The sequence below is a fragment of the Coenobita brevimanus genome, chromosome 44 (assembly GCF_032717465.1).
Source record: "Coenobita brevimanus isolate Jiangsu-jjx chromosome 44, ASM3271746v2, whole genome shotgun sequence".
Lineage (NCBI taxonomy): Eukaryota > Metazoa > Arthropoda > Malacostraca > Decapoda > Coenobitidae > Coenobita > Coenobita brevimanus.
In genome coordinates, this window is record NC_136997.1 from 25,331,316 (window position 1) to 25,352,586 (window position 21,271).

At 40.5% G+C, this 21,271-nt stretch overlaps 1 protein-coding gene across 1 annotated transcript; it reads left to right on the plus strand.

Moving 5' to 3' along the window:
- Window positions 1–1,737: 1,737 nt before the first annotated feature.
- On the plus strand, window positions 1,738–14,271 carry LOC145398024 (uncharacterized). Its single transcript, XM_080270989.1, has 3 exons — window positions 1,738–1,974; window positions 2,435–2,584; window positions 14,122–14,271. Exons 1-3 carry the CDS (start codon window positions 1,738–1,740, stop codon window positions 14,269–14,271), a joined length of 537 nt encoding a protein of 178 aa, XP_080127115.1.
- Window positions 14,272–21,271: the final 7,000 nt, after the last annotated feature.

Consider the following 21,271-nt stretch of genomic DNA (forward strand, 5'->3'; position numbering starts at 1 on the left):
CCTTACTGGAACGATAGGACAGATGAAGGTGATAAGGTTGTGGTCAGAGGAGCCCAGTGAAGAGGAAACTTTGACAGAGTAAGCAGAAGGATCAGTTGTAAGGAAAGGTGGTCAGGGAAACAGGAAGGGTGCTGTGCCAGTACAAACTGCTTTGTTATTAGGGATAGAAAAGTTACAGGTTTGTTCACCAAGGTGAACTGCTGATTTGTACGAGGGCCAAAGGTAGTGGTGAACATTAATATTAACTAGACTGGAGATTTCAGAGAAGGAAGAAATTGACAAAATGTGTTTCCATCTTAACCCACCTCATCCCGACCACTTTTCCACCACTGACTCCCCCCAATCCCGACCATTTTTGGATTTTTTTTTTTTGGCTCAAACCTCCGCTTTTGGTGAGAAACATCAAAAATTCATAGAGAAATCACTCACCTGAGGTTTAAAATACTCAGTACAGGTAGGAGTACCTCCTTACCTTACTGGGGTTTCTAACAGTCTGGCACCAAAGAAAACGAGTTCTATGGGAGGATAACTATTTCACACCACTCATAAACGGTGTTTATTTATTTACTTGGTACGAATTTATATGTAGTACAGGAGTATATTGGTTTTCAAGCAGTAATGTAGGCATTATAAGCATTGTTTCACTCACTAACTCATCACCATACCTGACCTTTTTTTGCCACGTTACCTGATCATCATTTCTTACTGTTTCTTCCTCTAATGTTTGTCCTCCTCATTGTCATCAATTGGGGAATCACTCTGGCCCTGAATTTCATACTGTGGCATGACATGGCTTTACTGGCCAGGTCACTGATAACAGGTGAATTGCTGAGACAATGGCATGCAGGGGGGAGAGGAGGTCATGCTGGGTAAGGCATTGTCCCTGCCTGGCATCTTGCAGAGGAAGGTGTCCCATGTATACGTACCAAAAATAACTTGCGAAAATTGAAAATTGTGTAAATTAGGGACCTTGCAATTGATTCGCGTTTATGTATGTCGACGGGATTGGCAGTGACAAAACGTGTGGACGTTAATTCACGTTGATGGGACGCCACGGGAAGATAGTAAAAGAATTTTTCATAGTCGGTAGAATTAATGGATATGTACACAACGTATTAGTCTGAGAATGACAGGCTAGTCAAAACCAGATCATAGAGAATCCAGAGGATTGAAGTTCAGGAAAACAAGAGAATTAGAGGTTTGCCACATCACTGTCTGTTTATTTGATTTTAATGGAATGCAAACGGCTAAAAAAAAAAAAAGTCAAGGTAAAAGGTGCAACTGCAGAGAAATTGGTGAATAAAATTTGTGTTTAATATCCTCCAATTTTATTTCATATCAAGAGCTACTTGACTCCATCATGTTCCATACCTTACTGTTGACACCTGTTACCTATACTTATGTCACCTTAACCTGGCCCAGGTTTTTGTCCTTTTCCAGCATGTTTCACATAACTCAGTTGTGAATAAAGACAAAGCAACGGCTTTACATTGCACTTTTTCGTGATTAATATTAGTCTCTAAGGTTAATTTATTGCTGCAACTCAGCATTCAACATGACAAGATGATAATTTTAGACCAAGTTAGAATAAAAAGAGTCGGTTCCTTTTCTTTTGTTCTTATTACGAAGTGAGGAAAATGTCTAGAGTGGAAATGGTGGTGATGGAAATGACAATGATGATTCATGATGATCCTCTCTTTCTCTCTCTCTCTCTCTCTCTCTCTCTCCAGGCCCGTGATGTACGAATATGGAAGCTTTGTACCAGACGCCTTAAGGAGCTCAGAGAACCCCATCCTAGGCGAACTTGGGAGGAGGCTATACATCGACCCCAACATGACCACCCACGATCCGTATGGGGCCACGCTGGAGCTGGTGATGAGGAGGACACATAGTCTGATTGAGTCTATTGATTATCTGATTTACACGCAGCATCGCAAGAATTTGACTCGGGATACTTATATTATGAGAGAGCAGGTGGGTGGCATAGAGAAAAACAGACAGCCAAAAATTCAGACAGATGGATAGATGGACAGATTTTACACACACACACACACACACACACACACACACACACATACACACACACACACACACACACACACACACACACACACACACAATAAGAAAGACAGACTGACAGGCAAACACGTTGACATGGGTACAAATGGAGAGACAATTATACAGGCATAGATAAACATAGACAAATAGAATGATATGTACACAGACACACGAGATGATAGACAGATAAACAAACAAGCAGAAACAAACAACCACACTCACTACTGGTGGTACAGAGTACTTTCTTCCACAGATATACAGCAACTTTATGATCTAGATAATACATCATAACACCCCCCACACCCACAGACAGATAGATAAAGAGATATATATACACAGACACACAGCTGGTGGTATAGTGTATCGACTTCCACAGATATACAAACACTTTATGATCTGGTTACTGCGTCGCAACACCCCCTACACCCGCCTCATCTCAGACAACCTCATCCGCCTTCTGGAGACCGGGATCCTTTCCAAGATCTATCAACTGCACACCGGAAGCCTCCTGGGAAAAAGTTCGCAAGTGAGTCGTAGCACCTCTTCCTTAGCGATTTATTTCCAATATTTATTTTTTGCACATCGGAAGCTTCCTGGGAAAAAGTTCGCAGGTAATTGACTCGTAGCACCTCTTCCTTAGCGATTTATCTGCAAGATTTAACATGTAATAAGCGTCCACACTGAAAGTGTGGAACGTGTTTGAATGAGCGAGCGAGCAAGTCAGGCAGTACTGAGTATTGTCTCATGTGGCACATCATCTTCCTCTGATTTCCTGATCTAAAAAGATATCATTAGATTTCACCAAAAATATTCCCTCACCTTCCCTAAAACCAACTCTCTCAGCAATCGTCGGAAAATATTGCTGAGCTACTCACGCAACTTTAATCCGTTACTTCATTCGCTGCCGGCTCTTACGCTAATCTGCCTTATAAAAAATCGTTTCCTCGATTTAAAAAAAAAAAAAAAAACTATTGGAAATTACTTGTTGTCTATGAAATGAACATAACTGAGCGTTTTTATGCGATTTCCAAATTGGTGTCTATCTTGTAACTTCAAGATTGGCTGAGATATTCAAAAAAGTTCGCTGCTGTAGTACATAGATCTCCTCCCGACCCCTATCCCCATTTCTTGCTGATGTGATAAATCTTTCGCTCAGGTCCAGACTGTGATTAAGTCTGGTGTTTGAGTGAGCGATTTAGCTGCATTCGGGAAGGTTCACTGGCAAAAGTTCGCCTTTGATTTGGGAATCGGTAGACGTATTTTTGCTCTATAGGAGGCTTCGTAACATTTTTTCATAGCGAATTATCTTCTTTTTTTTACGTATTTTAGATAGCAAAGGAAGCATCTCAGTAACTCTTCCTTAGTGATTTATTTTCCAAGTTTTGTTAGTTGTACACAGGATGTCCCACTGGCTGAAGTTTGGCCTTGAGTTAAGCATGGGTTTGATATCTTAATTACGGCATTGATAATTGTCCTGCTTCTCACTGACGTAGGAAACTTTAAAAACTTTTCGGTAAGCATTTATATTGCACAGTCCTTAATTTTACCTTGTAATTATCATACAGCTTTTTCATTTCGACATGGTTTGCATCGGTGACATGAGGATGTTAAGATGTAATAGGAAAATAAAACGCTTATGAAGAAGAACTACGAGGCTTGGAACATCAGTGAGAAAAAGATGTAATTTACCCTTATAACACAAAGGGCATTGGAGGGGGACGCCTTCACGTGGTTGTGCCGAAATGACTGAGTGGCTCCGCTGCCTAGTTAGATGAACGTCCCTCAATTCCCTCCCTATTCCCCCAAAAGAGACTGGTGATCTGCAGATGGGTAACCAGGCTGCAGTCCACTGGGTTCAGGTTCAGATGAGCCTGGGACTAAAAATATCGTACTCTTTTGTACCTTAACCTTGCTCAGAGCTTCATCTTTTTGCATTTTATTTCACATGGCTCAGAGGAGGAAAAAGACAATACATTAGCTGTTCATTGTTTCCATGGCACGTCTTTGTGACCATCATCACATTCTAGTTTTATTGTTACAACTGAGGACTGAAGATGAAGAGATGACAACATTAGGTCAAGTTAATATAAAAGCAATATAGTACCATACTCCTTTTACTTTAACCTGACCTAAAAATATAATCTCTTCATCTTTTTTGCTGTTATGGCAATAGATTGAGACTAGAGTATGATGCTAGTCACGAACAAGTGCTATGAAAAGGATGTAGAACCGTAGTATTGTCTCATTCTACCACTGAGTGACGAGAAATAAGCTGGACAAGGAAGAAAATCTGGACCAAGATAAAATTGTCAGGAATCAAATTCGCGACATTTTCCTTTTGTGAGAAACCACGAACTATTAGTGGAAAACTCACTGTGTATCGCACAGTTAACCGTTTCTCTCTCCATTTCGGTGGTATACTTTTCAAAACATTCGTCACTGTTTTAAAAGTGACCGATCTAATGCACGTCATTAAGTGCTCTAGCGATATTATTGTTTCCTTATTGTTCGCCGCTGCTTGCCTAAACCGTTAGCCACGCATTTTTCCGCTGGCCAGTCCATTACCCATACATCGTATTTGAATAGTCAGTCAAGTGTCTGTTGTGACGGAGTGAGGTTCTGTGCTCCAGCAGTGAGAGGTCAGCTAGCACCCAGACTCCACTAGACTACAGTTCTCTAGGCTCCCACCCTTCTTGGTGATACACCACATTCATTGACCAGTATTTTCTTTTCGTTTTCCTAGACTTAAGAGTTTAGTTAAGGTGCTTTTCCTAGGCGTAAGAATTTAGCTTTTGAGTGAGTGAGTGAGTACTATCTCTTTATTTGATTTCATTTGAAATGAAACGTTAAATTTATTTCTTTGTAATCAATAAATTTAACAGTTCTTTTTCTTGAGCTTAATGTAATGTAAAGTTGTGTTTCATTTCTCCACAATTAAGCTTATTTCCCTTATAGCTCCTAGCTTGCATAAACGTTTTGCCATTCATAACTGGTACTTAGGCCAGTCTTGTCGTATTAAGCTTAAAATCCGTTGTGCCTTCTAGGAGTTATGCATCAGCAAGAACCTGATATTATTAATAGTATTAGTTATTTATTGTCAGGAGTGAAGTAACTTTCTCCAGAGGCTAACAGTACTAATAAACAGCAGTTGAGTAATTAGTCTCTGCTGTGTACTGTTGAGAAAGTTTATAAATTCTCGTTCTTAGAGAATCGTGCGAAGCAAGCCAGTGTAAAGTAATCATGGCTTGATTTAGCAAGACATTCATTGGCCCTGCTCTTCACTATTATTGAACATTATCATTTAATATTTGCATTTATTTTAAAAACCCGGTGACAAAAATGAAGAGAGTATAATAAGTTCAGACTCTTATGATTCACTCTCAGTTGAATAAAATAATCTGGGGTTACATTAAATAAAATACTAGGGTTGTCCCGACCATGATAGGGTTAATGGAGACAGGATTAACAAATACTTATAGAAGCATTTGATTTAAAAATGTGAGATACAGCCTAAATACATGTCAATCACTCAGACCTCTTCTCAGTATCTGTAAAATTCTACGGATTCATGTTGCTCCATTCCACTTAACCCGCCGTGTGCCAGAGCCATACATGTAGGCGGTGCCTACGACTGCAGTCAGTGCCAGAGCTGTACGTGTATGGTCTGCATTTGCAAAATGTGTAAACACGCGAATTTTTCAAATTTGGTGGGAGATGACTGGCATGGACATAGACACACCCTCCACGCATCTGTACTCACGCTGTGAGTCGCCCAGGCTGCTCCTGTGGTGTACGGGAGATCTGCTCCTCAGTCCTACTTTGTCACTGCTTGTGTGAACATGATGTCAAACCATGGTCTTTCACAGCCTGAGATTGATGCCCTTTTGTTCATCTCCTATGATGGTGAAAGCAAGTTCTTCCGTCGATGACGATGTGGCTGATAAAGACAACATTCAGCCAGACGTAGAAACCAGCAGTGATGAAGAAATACCATCACCAAGAAAGGCTAGATATATGGTGTATAAGCTAGCCACCACTCGACTTAGTGAGCCATGAGGCAAACCACAGCCACCACCACCACCACCACGCCACCCTCACCACTTGGATGATTCATCTAGTGATCTAGTGATGAAGAGGCAGTACAAAGCACCTCCAAGCTGCCTAAATGGGCGGGCTTACCCAGGAAAACCAAAAGGAGTGAGGAAGGCAGGGAAAGGAAAATGTACAGGATGAGTACTTCTTTGTTTCACTCACCTGGGTCAGGTGGCGTGAGAGCGCGTTCACCACGCCGCTCACCCACACCTCAACCAAGCACCTCTACCACCCTGCCACCACGTGTTGTCTGGCCTCTGCCTCGCCTCTGCCTCCTCATCCTTCCTCTCCACAGCCTTGAACGGTGGGGAAAGGAGGGAAGAGGAAAGGCAGGGGGAAGAAAAGCAGAAGTCTGAAAGCAGTGTGGCTGCAAGGCATCCTCCCCTACCTACTCCCCAACTTCCTTCCCATCTTGATGATGGTGACGGTGCCCCAAGTGGTGATGAGGGAGGCATGGAAGGAGGCAACGACATGACCTGGGAGTGGGATGATGGGAGTGATTTTTCCTCCATCATTCATCCCTTCACTGCCGGGGACAGGGCTGGCTGTAATGTCCCTGGCCTTACTCAAGCCTTAGAGAGGATTGATTTTTTCAAGAATTCCTCCTCAAGGGAATTTGTCTTGAAAATTGTTCTCCTTACCAATGCCTATCCCTCCTTCTGCTGTGGGGGTGCAATGCAAACACCCCACAGCCACCTCTTCAACGCCGACGTCTCTTTGGATGAAATGTACTTGTTCCTGGTCCCGGTTCTCCTGATGGGGCTAATCAAGAAGAGCAGACTGCCATCCTATTGGACTGTTGACCCCATGATGGCGACGCCCTTCTTCGGGAAAGTAATGGGCAGGAACAGATTCCAGTATATTCTGAGCTGCCTGCATTTCTTTGATACTTTCATCCATGTAAACATCAACAACTTTGATTCGATGCAAAGGATTTGGTTGGTTTTCCATCACCTCGGTTGGTTTTCTATCACCTGAAGGAGAGGTTCTGTCTCTCTTCATCCACACGGGATCTGGTCATAGACAAGAGTCTTGTGTTGTGGAGGGGGAATATTTCCTTCATGCAGTAAATCCCCAGCAAGAGGCACCGTTGTGGCTTCAAAATCTTCGTAATGTGTGATGCAAGAATGGATATGTGCAGGACATAGTCCAGTACACCGGTTCACAAACGGAGATTATGGAGGACAGGACTCTTGGACTTTCAGGAGCCGCAGTGAGGATGATGATGAAGAAGTATCTTCATCGTGGGCCCGTACTGTACCTGGATAACTGGTATACCAGCCCCCTTCTTGCTCGGTTCCTGCAGCTGCAAGAGACGGGAGTGTGCGGTACCATCAAGAACAGGTGGCATATGGTGCATATGGGCTGGAAGCTGGTGAAGGAGGTGGTGCTTTATAAGGCTAATAACATCCTAACCATAGCCTGGCACCACAACCGAGAAGTAAACCTTCTCTCTATAGCGCACTGCCCTCTGATACACCGCACCAGGTCAGTTGACTATCAGAGCGAGAGTTGTGTGCCAGTGTGGAAGCTTGAAGCTGTCATAGAATACAACGTAAATATGAAGCTAGTCGACCAGTCAGATGCCATTGTACTGTCATCTCTGCGATCCAGACTTTTACATGGTCAAAAGGGGCAGAAATCAAGTCACTATTGATGACCACTGTGTGCTGGAATGGTCGGGAACTCAGATTGATGGAGACTCTCTCCCACTAGCGGCCTCTTTGGTTGCGTTTATCATATTTCAAGTGGTCAAGTTAAGAATGGTAGCATGCCAAAATGACGGAGCCAGTCTCCAACTAGGCCAACCCAAGCCCGACCTTCGCAATTTCCCCAAATGCTTCTAAGTTACAACTATTAGGTAAACTCTATACCAACAGTTCTCAAGGGTTATACAAACTTTAAAGTTCGAGTGGGAGGAAATGTGTATTAACAAGACCAAAAGGTAGAAATATTCCCCAGCTACTTGCTTTACAGATTAAACCTGAATCAGTTGGTACGTTGCTCAAAAGGAAATATATGTTCCTAGTATGAAATCCACAAAACTTAGCTCCTTGGTCCCAGTCATGTTTCTTCATAATCATCCCTCTGAGCACATAGTTCACTGGTCCAGTCCTCTGCCACTCCGTACCTTGACTTCCACACTGGGACCTTGACTCACGCACTGGGACCTGGACACACTCACTGGGACCTTGACCTCCACACTTCAACTTTGACTCACTCACTGGTACTTCTACCTCCACACTTGGACCGACTAGAAGTTAATATGAATAATGAATAACTATTCTCCCCAACGCAAGTAATCCCTTCACATGATCAGGAAAGTCTCATAATAAAGAAACATGGGTTACAACACTCGGCATCTCAAGGAATAACAGAAGAACACATGGCATTACAGACACATAGGTCTGCTCAAAATAATACTTATTGTAGGGATAACATGGAAGAAAAAATACTGTAACAAACACAGTAAGCATGAATAACTTTAACTCTAACCATGAAAATCATCACTGCATCAATATCACTGTGCCTCACAAAGTAACTACGTGAACATTAACTCACAACATAGCCCTAATAAGTACTGAATTGCAAAGTCACACCAACACATTAATAAATAATTTACAGTTCCAAGGCACCTGATATTTGGCCCCACAAAAATAACACATTTATCTGAGGCTCAGACAGAACTCTGTAGCTAGTATTCTCGTATTCCAGTTACACACTAAATAATAATATAAAGTACAATACACAAAAATATGGGAAATACCTCACTATTCGTCTCAAAAATACAGGGGAGGTGAGGAGGGAAACTCGGGACTTGCTCTTCCAATGGCTAATGGCGTCACCGATACACACTTCAGAATTCCTTGGAGGGGGGAGGGGAGGAGGAGGATGACGACAGTACCGACCATCCGTCACCTATCACGGCCGCAAAGGGGGATGGGGGGATGTCGGCTTACGTTATTTAAAATTTTTATTATTAAAGACTCGCGATAGACTCAATGTAATGTTTTTCCTTTTACAATCGATTACCTGAAAAAAATTACAGTCTCTAGTTACAATACTTACTTACCAACACTTCTCTCTTTATACCCTTACATCGAAAAACAATAAAAATCATTGTGCTTTACATCACTTTGCACACGCATACATTATGCTGGATTACGTGACCAAAGTCACCTGTTCCCATCCACTTGAGATTTTATATTATAAAGAGACTTAATACTAGTAAATTACAGTTGGAAAAAAATGACTTAGCAACTAGGTAACTTAATCTATGTTCTGGTCACGTCCGCATGGTAACAACTATGTCTCAGCCACACTCTCACTAAACCGAACTTTTGGTCATATGAACTTGATACAACTCATTATCACTTCCGGGCACTACACCATGGTATCCACTGTTGAATGTGCCAGGTCCACAATGAAATGGTACAAGAAGTTGTACTTTCAACTTATTGATATCACGGTCCTGAATGCCCACATCCTCCATGCCAGTACAACGGGAACCAGAGAAACCTTCAACGCATTTATTAGCCCCTTAACCGCGGGGCGTCACTTTCGTGACGCTTGTGAGCAAGGGATCATACTGCAGGGCGTCGCTTTTGTGATTCTGTGTTATTTTGAATTCACCCGGGCTTCCAAGTGGGGGCTTATATCATCTATCAGTACTGCCAATGTCCAACACTAGTCAGCACTCCTAATCTCATCTGTACTCCCATCCATTGTTGACAATTTAGCCATTTCTCCCCGTTCTTGACTCCCCACCCAACCCCCCCACCATTACCCTATCCTCTCACCTGCCCGGCCGTGCTACGCTAAGTAAATCTTCCCTGGAATTTTTCACTGATTTCATCCATTGAAATAAGCCCTATGCCCTATTCTTATACCAAATAATATATACAAGAAAGAAATAAGGTAAGTGAGAGTGCCATACACCTGGAATTGGCTAATTATCACCTGACAACACCTCACGTGCACTCGTTCGCTAATTTTCGCTGTTTTTTTCCCCTTGAAATATGCCGTATAATCTATTTTCGTAATAAATATACATATAAGGAGGGAAGGGAGAAGCCTAAGTGATATTTACATTCACCTGGAACTACATAATTAATAATGTATTGTCTAGATTTCCTGCCAATCATTTCAGTGCTATACATAGCTGTTTCAAGAGCTAACGTTGGTAGTACTGAATATCCCCTAAGTAGGCCTCCACCCAGCCCTCCCTTATCAGTTCACTCTCATCTTCCGAAGTGGAGGTATGTCTGTTTCCTCTTGCTGACTTCAGGGACTTTTTCACCCCCATGCAAAGGGCCCTGTGACCTTTACCCTCTACTAAACCTCGTGTGGAAAGAGGTAAAGGGCTGACAATTGATAAAAGAGTGACTACGATATTTCTATTGAGTAAAACAGTGTAAGGGGAATTGTAAATAATGTGTAAATAATGTGTAAACAGCAAGTGAAAGTAATGAATGTAAATATATGTGAACAATGGAAAATAGTTTTATAAGTTACTTCAAGTGACAGTGCATAACACAGTGTAAATAAAATAGAAATATAAATAACGTAAATAAAATAGAGAACATAAATAGAAATGTAAATGAGTAGTATTATAAGAATATGAGTATATACCCTAGGAGTAATGAAAGTGAAAGTTTCACTCTAGCATGTCTGAATACTATAAGTTATGAAAGGGAAATTGAAAGTGACATTCACTCTCAGTGCTGGTATACATGACGAGAAAGTGAATGCTACGTATTTTACTGAAAGAAATTGAATCCCTACAGTGACAATAAACTAATACTACTGAAGGAAACTTATGGATAAACACTGTAGATATATATAAGTGTTATATAGTAATAGAAATATAAAGTGTGAGGGGTTTTATGAATAATATAAAGAGCGAACTAGCGCAAGTGCGACGGTCAGACGCGCTCATAATTCTCATTGCTTTCACAGTGTTTTTTTTTTTTTGGAGTATGGATCCCAAACTACTTGAAAATCATAGAGTAGTGTTTATAGTGTTAATATCTGGCTGTGGTAATCATATTATGGGTTGTCGGGAAGTGTAAAGTGGAAACTTCGTTACCCAACTTCAGAGGTCTCCACAAGTCCTACGGTAACCGACGAAGGCTCAACAAACATCCCAGGAGAAAGCTGAAGGTATGTGCCATAAGCATATGTAATTTTAATATTCTGGGACTAATAACTGATTTTTGGCAAATATTTTTTGAGAGTCTGTCGGAGCCCGAATAACCCCGCGGCACACGCAAAACATCGGTAAACATGCCCGCGGTGTAGGGGTTAGAGAAATGTGCAGGGAACTCACCGGTGTATCATTAAATCGTGAAGACCGTGAAAATCTGAGGACGAGGGCACCAGGTTCGCCCCAAAAATTCTCTTCTCGGCTAATTTTCACCATTCATATGTACTCATCGCCATAAAACCTACATCATCGTCTTTGTCGATGTTTTTTTCCAGCTGATAGGCATGAAAAAAAGAGGGGAAAATCAAATGCTAGCACCTTAAGATGAGGAAAATATATCCTCGCCCTAACCCGCTCCATCCCGATGTTTTCTGGGCAGTGGTACGCCCCAGTCCCGACATTTTTGGACCTTTTTTTTTTTAGGCTTAAACATTCGCTTTTGGTGAGAAACATCGAAAATTCATAGAGAAATTGTTCACCTGAGGTAAAATTACTCAATCCAGGTATGAGTACCTCCTTACCTGACTGGGTTTTCTAACAGGCTGGCACCAAAGAAAACGAGTTCTATGGGAGGTTAACTATTTTATCCACTCATAAACAGTATTTATTTATTTACTTGGTACGAATTTATATATAGTACAAGAGTATATTGGTTTTCAAACAGTAATATAGGCATTATAAGCATTGTTTCACTCACTAACTCATCACCATTCATGACCTTTTTTTGCCAAATTACCTGATCATCATTTCTGACTGTTTCTTCCTCTGATGCTATGTAAACTTTGTCTTCCACATTGTCATCAATTGGGGAATCACTCTGGCCCTGAATGTCTTAATTGGCCAAGTCACTGGTAACAGGTGAATTGCTGAGACAATGGCGTGCAGGGGAGGGAGAGGTTATGCGGTGTAAGGCATTGTCCCTGCATGGCATCTTGTAGAGGAATAGAGGAAGGTGTCCTGTGTATACGTGCCAAAAATCACTTGCAAAATCACTCGCGAAAATTGAAAATTGTGCAAATTAGGGACCTTGCAATGTTGCCGCGTTAATTTACGTCTCCGGGATATGAGTGCACATCATGTGAGGACGTGAATCCACGTCTCTGGGACGGGGCGGGTTAAGGTACTAGTATTTGATTTTCCCCTCCATTTTTCATTCTTATCAGCTGGAAAAAACATCGACAAAGATGATGATGTATGAATACACTTATGAATGGTGAAAATTAGCCGAGAAGAGACTTTTGGGGGTGTGCGCCCTCATCCTCAGGTTTTCACGGTCCTCACGATTTAATGATACAGGACTCATGGGCATGATCGTGCGACCTCTCGTCAACCCCACTGCAGTGACTCACCTTTTCGACTCACCGGCCATCACTTCCCCAGCATGGACCCTGCCACAGAGATGCACAGGAATGTGCAACAGTGCTGTCATGTGTGCCAACAGAGCAGCATCAGACCCTGTACACAGCAGAAGGACTCACGCTACCAGTGTGTTCAGTGTGACGTGGGTCTGCGCATCATTCCCTGCTCTGAGGAATACCACACCCTCCTCCGCTACTAACTGAACAGAAGAATGAGAAAAAAGACGCAAGTGAAATGTGTATACTTGTAAATAATATGTAATGATAATTATCTCATAAGTAAGTGTAATATGATAAGAAAGTAGTGTTAGTGATATTATAATAGTAGGTGATGTAAAATATTACTTATGTACGTGTGTGTAAGCGAGAAAATATACTAAGTGAAATGACACGATGTGAGAATTTTGCCGTGTGAGAAAAGAGAACGGTAATGCGTTAAGTGTGCGAGGAAGAACACCAACGGTGTGTAGAATTACAAGATATGTGAGAAACAAATATTCTGTACTGTATAATACGTGTGGGCACAGACTTTCTACATCAAAAACATAGAAAAATAACTATTACGAACATTTTATGGACAATCCGACTGACTCACTTGCTTATCATAATGCGCCAACGTACATAACTATGCTTGGGGACACTTCCTGTATCATCTGTATACCCAACAAGAGTGTCCTTGGCTCGAACAGCATACTTACCGATGAGGAAAGTGCAGAGCTTCTGATTCCCGTGACGCGTGGTGGTGGCGGGTGGTGCAGTCTACATGCGTTACTCCGAGTTTTCAGCCGCCTGCTCAGGGAGAATCGACTTCAGAATCGACCTAAATGGCTGCTGTGAGTACTTTTATAGTAGTCCTCCATGTTTTCTCATCATTTCAAACCTATATAGCGAAAAAAAAAAAAGGTCGATAATTGGCCAGCACCACGGCTCCATGAGGGTCCAAAGTCTGCCGGCACACAGCCGGTAAAACGTTTGACATGTTAGTAATCATGGCAGCAATTATTATACAGATAAGAGTTGTTTTGTTGTGTAGCTAATGTGTACTTGGTTGCTACCTTTGATAAAAATGTAAACTAGCAAATGAAAACTTTATGCTACAATTATTGTTAAGCTGTAGGGATTGAGTGAAAAAACAAGAGATAAAGCACACACACACACACACACACACACACACACACACACACACACACACACACAAATGCTGTCTTGTTTCTGTACTATTTTCATCTTTTGTTTCTCCACTTTTTCTTTCCCTACAGCTTAACACTATAACGAATATCTATCGGTGTAGCTACCTACTTATCTATCTGTCCATCTATCTATCTGTCTATCTATCTATCTGTCTGTATATCTATCTATCAATCTATCTATCTATCCATTAATCTATCTGTTTTGTCATCCCCACAGGCTCGAGGTAAAGGAGTATTGAACCTAGAACATCTACAAGGCGCTTTCATAGTGTTGGGCCTCGGGGTGGTCGTCTCTGCCATCACCCTCCTCATGGAACTCTCCTACTCAGTCTCTAAACACACACAAAAAAACGCAGGAATTCTTTGATACAAGAGGCTTCGAAGGCACAGAACGAAGTTGCTTGAACTACTGGGATTTGAAGCCGTCACAGGAGCAGAAAAGTGGACAATGAAACTTCCTCAGAGGACATTAGTCTTCTCTCTCTCTCTCTCTCTCTCTCTCTCTCTCTAACTGATAGGGAACGATAATAACTACGATAATACACTAAAGAAAAAAAAAGCCTGAACATGGTAACAATTATAAACAAATAAATCTATGATATACGAGAAGAAACGAATCTGAAGCCTGTTACTGATTATTATTATTATTATTATTATTATTATTATTATTATTATCATTATTATATATTATTATTATTATTACTATTATTTTCATAGTGTTTGTTGAAGGCTCTTCTAATGTTTATACTGTGTAGTGTATCTCTCTAATAATATAATCGATTCTTATGTATTTGTCTAATAAAATCATTACTTTTTACGTACCGTATTTGTCTATGTATCTCTCCAATAAAATAATCAGCTTTATTTGTTAATAAAGCGACCACTTCCCTTTTTTCTTTACAGTTCTATCGCAACTCTATTTCAATGTGTGTGTGTGTGTGTGTGTGTGTGTGTGTGTGTGTGTGTGTGTTTACTGTAACCCACACACATGTCATTTTCACCTCAATATGAAGACAGGTTAAGTAAGGTAAGGGTTCTTTCACCTTAACTTGACCAAGATTTTCGTCCTTTTGCAGCTAATTTCACGTAGTTCAGTGAAAGAAAAACATAATCTTGCCACTTTACATTCTTTTAAAAGCACTTCTTCATAACTAGCATCACAAATAAGCTGCAGAAGGAAAGTCTGCGCTGGTTTACAGTCAATGATCTTTAGTAAGGTAATAGACTCCTTAATCAACAACACTGATGCTGGAGAGGGGCGCCTTCATGTGGTGGCACTGATATGACCAGGCTGTTCCACTGGCTGGTTATAATAAATCCCTCAGATCCCTCCCATCCCCCGAAAGAAGGATGGTGGACTGAAGAAAGAGGTCAGCTTCAGCCTGCAGTCCACTGGGTTCACGTTCAGATGAGTTTCTTGTTGCAGCTACTACTACTACTACTACTACTACTACTATTATTACTACACCTGCTCCTACTGCACTGCTACTACTACTACTACTACAACTACTACAAGTACTACTTTACTACTACTACTACTTGTACTGCTACTAGTACTTTTACTACTACTACTACTACAAATACATCTGCTACTATTACTAGTACTTCTGCTTCTGCTTCTGCTGCTACTACTACTACCATTACTACTGCTACCAAACAAAATACAACTCCAATAATCTTGTAGTTAATTTTCGGTCATAAATAGTACAATGTTCTTGTTTCTCCTACTTGGCCTAAAATTACTGTCTCTCCATCTTGAATGCTGAACTGCAACAGAGGAGTAACACTCAGATATGATGCTAGTCACGAAGAAGCGCTGTGGAAATGGTAGGGAGTCGCAGTATTAATTTCTGCCACTGAGCTTCGTGAAAGACGTTGCCAAAGGATGAGAATCTGTGCCAAGCTAAGGTAAAAGAGCGATAGTCACGAAGAAGTGCAAGGGAATGGGTATGGAAATAAGCTGGAAAGGGATTAAAAAAATCTGGGCCAAAGAATAATCACGAAGAAGTGCAAGAGAAAGTGTGTAGAGATAAGCTGCAAAGGAACGAAAATCTGGGTCAAGTTAAGATGAACGTACTATATATCTATCTATCTATCTATCTATCTATCTATATATATATATATATATATATCTATCTCTCTATATATATATATATATATATATATATATATATATATATATATATATATATATATATATATATATATATAATATCCATGGTGGTCCATATATAAGGCTGCTCTTTCACTCAGCCAGGTAATTTCTCGTGTGCTGCAGGGACGGCTCAGCTAGCATAATCAGTGTCTATCCTGGAACATTTAACCATTTCCCCCTACCACTGGCACACCCAAGCCCACACCAGCAGACTGAGCCGTCCCCACAACACGAGAAAACATCAAGTGAGTTTCTAAGGAGCGCTATTTACGGACCAGCCCGTATTATACCACTTCGCAGAAATATACGCACTATATAACAGTATATCGGGTATATTTTGTGGCTAATACCTGTATATCATCATTATTTTGCAAGATAGCATATTTTATACCTCCTTTCAGTTTTATAAGGCTTGGTATGTGTGTACCATCAATGGCTTCGTAACAGTTCGTCCTCTGCGATTCATTTTGCATTGAAATCACGATGTTATGGCGGCATCGTGGAGTTTTGTGGCTGGGTGGGTAGGGATGGCGGGAGGATGGGTAGTGTGGGCAGGATGGGTGGGTTAGGTAGTATGGGTGGGTTGGGTAGCATGGGTGGGTGTGTTTGGTGGGGCATCATAGGGAATTGTGGGTGTGTTTGGTGGGGCATCGTGGGGAAATGTGGGTATGTTTGGTGGGTCAGGATGGGTGAGTTGGATGGGTGGGTGAATGGACAAGTGTGTGAGTAGTGGGAAAATAGGTCCATGGCAGGAATAGGCCCATGAGGCATATATCACTAGGTAAATGGATCCAGTGGGAACATAGGTTCAGGCCCAGTGAGTGAAATGGGACTATGGGGGTTGTCTCCCCCAGGAGATTGCCCCCCCCCCCGGCTTTCCCCTGTCCCAGGCATTGCAGGTATGGAAGGTCATAGATCTTTTTTTTTTTTTTTTTTTTTTTTACTTGGGCATCGCCATGGAACCCTGTTAGTATTAAAAAGTTCATGAAACATCATTCACTGCCACATCCCTAAAACACCAAATATCATCCTTTCTCCTCATACTTTTCTGTTTGCTGTGCTTCATATTACCAGCAGATATTAAATAGTTAAATATAATATCCTCCATCACCACAGCAGGCAGAGAAGCGTCGGCAAAACTTCTGCTAATGTTTGTACAGTACAGCTGGCTACAGGAAAAAATATACACCTATTGTCCTTCTCTGGGATTTTGTATTTGGTAACACTGCTCTGAAAAGCACCGAGAAATTAAAGAATAACGAGTTTAACCCCTTAACCGCGGGCTTGTTTTGCTCTGTCTTGTGTGTCCTGTGGGCATATTCGGGCTCCGACAGACTCTCAAAAAATATTTGCCAAAAATCAGTTATTAGTCCTAGAATATTAAAATTAAATACGCTTATGGCACATACCTTCAGCTTTCTCCTGGGATGTTTGTTGAGCCTTCGTCGAGTACCATAGGACTTGTGGAGACCTCTGAATTTGGGTAACGAAGTCTCCACTTTACACTTCCCGACAACCAGTAATATGATTACCACAGCCTGATATTATCACTAGAAACACTATTCTATGATTCTCAAATAGTTTGGAATCCATACTTCAAAAAAAAAAAAATACACTGTGAAAACAATGAAAATTACGAGAGTGTATGCCCTTCCCACTTGACATCGTTCACTGCTGGTGTTCTGTCATTTATTATTCATAAAAACACTCACAGTTTATATTTCTATTACTATATAACACTTATATATATCTTCAGTGTTTATCCATAAGTTTCCTTCAGTAATAGTAGTTTATTGTCACTGTAGGGATTCAATTTATCTTTCAGTAAAATACGTAGCATTCACTTTCTCATCCTGTATTCTAGCGTTGAGAGTGAATCTGTAACTTTCACTTTCACTCTCATAACTCATAGTATTCATACATGCTAGAGTGAAACTTTCACTTTCATTACTCCTAGTATATAATTATACTCGTATTCTTATAATACTACTCATTTACATTTCTATTTACGTTCTCTATTTTATTTACATTATTTACATTTCTATTTTATTTACAGTGTGTTAAGCACTCACTTGCAGTAACTTATAAAACTATTTTCCACTGTTCACTTATATTTACATTCATTGCTTTCACTTGCCATTTACACATTATTTACACATTATTTACAATTCCACTTGCACTGTTTTACTCACCAGAAAGATCGTAGTCACTCTTTATCAATTGTCAGCCCTTTACCTCTTTCGACACGAGGTTTAGTAGGGGGTAGAGTCACAGAGCCCTTTGCATGGGGCTAAAAAACAGCGGAAGTTAGCAGGAGCAAATTCGACATACTTTCACCTTGAAAGATGACAGTAAACTGATACTGATGGGCTGAGGGGTGGCCTACCTAGGGAGAATGCATTACTGCCAACGTCAGCCTCGTGAGAGCTGCTAATATATAGCTATGAAATGATTGGCAGGAAATGTAGACAATACATTATAAATTAGGTAGTTCCAGGTGAATGTAAATATCACTTAGGCTTCTCCCTTCCCTCCTTATATATATTTTTATTACGAAAATAAATTATACGGCATATTTCAAGGGGAAATAAACAGCAAAAATTAGTGAACGAGTGCACGTGAGGTGTTGTCAGGTGATAATTAGCCAATTTCAGGTGTATGACACTATCACTTACCTTATTTCTTTTTTGTATATATTATTTGATATAAGAATAGGGCATAGGGCTTATTTCAATGGATGAAATCAGTGGAAAATTCCAGGGAAGATTTACTTAGCATAGAATACAGTGTGGTGGCCTGCAATAATTAGGTAGTTCCAGGTGAATGTAAATATCACTTAGGCTTCTCCCTTCCTTTCTTATATATATTTTTATTAAGAGAATAGATTATACAGCATATTTCAAAGGGAAATAAACAGCGAAAATTAGCGAATGAGTGCACATAATGTGTTGTCAGGTGATAATTTCCAGGTGTATGGCACTCTCACTTACCTTATTTCTTTTTTGTATATATTATTTGGTATAAGAATAGGGCATAGGGCTTATTTCAATGGATGAAATCAGTGGAAAATTCCAGGGAAGATTTCCTTAGCATAGCACGGCTGGGCAGGCGAGAGGAGAGGGTAATGGAGGGGAGGTATGGAGTGGAGTCAAGAACGGGGAGAAATGGCTAAATTGTCAACAATGGATGGGAGTACAGATGAGATTAGGAGTGCTGACTAGTGCTGGACATTGGCAGTACTGATAGATAATACAAGCTACCACTTGAAAGCCTGGGCGAATTCAAAATAACATAGCATCACAAAAGTGACGCCCCGCGGTATGATCCCTTGCTCTCAAGCGTCACGAAAGTGATGCTCCGTGGTTAAGGGGTTAATTATTTTTTTTTCTCTCTTTCATAATGTTATAAAACATTTGTCGTGAATCATGTACTTGTGTGTGTGTGTGTGTGTGTGTGTGTGTGTGTGTGTGTGTGTTTCTTCTGGTGTATACTTTCTGCGACCGACGGTATAATTGTACGATGCAAGATTAAAGGGAGCAAATGAACACCTTAGTCAAAAAGTAATGTCTTCACATGCATTGCTGACCAAAACAAATATATCATTCCACAGCTATTTCTTCCGAATAACTTTTCCGGATCAATCATGGCTGTTTTCTTGACTTCCCTCCTGCCCATCTTCCTCCTCTCGGTTCATGATTCATCTAAGGTGGCTATGGAGATTTTGTAACACCTATTCCTTTGCAATTTATTCTGTTACACCACATTATCCTACTGTATAACAATGGTACAAACGAATAGAATTAGTGCAAAGGCTTCTCGCAAACTCAATGCCATGAAGACACCCACAGGTATTATGTTTGGACAACAGAAAGAATCCCTGATGCCCGTATATAAGCGATTCATTAGAACAATTGTGAATTACGCTTGTCTAAGTGGGAGCCAACTTTAACAAAAACAAGCAAGGATAATCTTAAAACACAAAACAAAGCCTTAAGAATATTGACAGACTGCATCAAGCCCACAAATATAATCTGTATCACTTGCACAGGGAAATACTGTATAAATACCTCTAATGGAGCATCCTATGCTGATGACTCGACCCTTCATACTTCTTTCACATTTAGTACCTCCTTTACACAATTTGATATTATAAATTCCCAAATAAACACAGCAATTACTCTGAACCAGGGCCATTCAAAAATTAATCAATGGGAACAAAAAAAATCTGGTTTCATTTAATGCTCAGAAAACTAAATACATTAATTTCTCCAACAGAAAGAATCTCTCAGACTCTCACATAATTTTAAATGATGTCAGTATTCCCATATCCACTATAATTGACATCCTACGTGTTATTCTAAACCCCAACCTAAGCTGGACAGCTTATGTTAAATCCCTTGCTAAAAATGCTTCTAGAAAAAAACTGGGACTTAATTACAGAGTTTGTGAGTTCCTCACTGATGAGCAGATGGCCACAATCTACAAAAGTCATGTGCGTCCTCAGATCGAATACTGTTCACCACTGTGGAGTGGATATGGAGTGGTTGCACTGAGGCAGTTGGACAAAATTCAAAATAAAACCATTAGATTAATCAGCAACCCTGCCATAACGCAGGACCTTCCTCCATTATCAGTACCTTGAGATGTTGCTTCTTTAGCATTATTTTATCGATATTTTAACCGTAAGTGCTCTGACGAACTGGCTTCCATTGTGCCTTCCCTTCACGTTTTCTCCCGAAATACTCGGGCAGCTGGGAGCGCCTATGAACTCACACTCTCTCCCCCACAGTGCAGAACCTCTGCTTAATAAAATTCATTTATCTCCAGAATTAATACTCTCTGGAATTCACTTCCTGGGAGTTGCTTCCCACATACATTTAATCCTCTCGAATTTAAATCCAATTGTTATAAGTATTTTATGAATGGAGGATGCCTTTAGGCACACGGACTTATTTTTTGTTCCTTTGTTTTTCCTTCCTCCATTCATTATCAAAAAAATATATTTATATATTATCTATTTCCAAAAATATTTATTTGGGGACAATAATTTCCTTTGAAACTGAAACCTAGACTAAATATAAAACCATTGAGAAAAATATAACCAGTTATAAGTTAACAATTTCCCCTATCACCTTAGATAATGTGGTTAATATTAGAGCTATAATGATGTTTTGCACTTGAATCCTGATGAGATGTAAAAATGGCCTCCCTG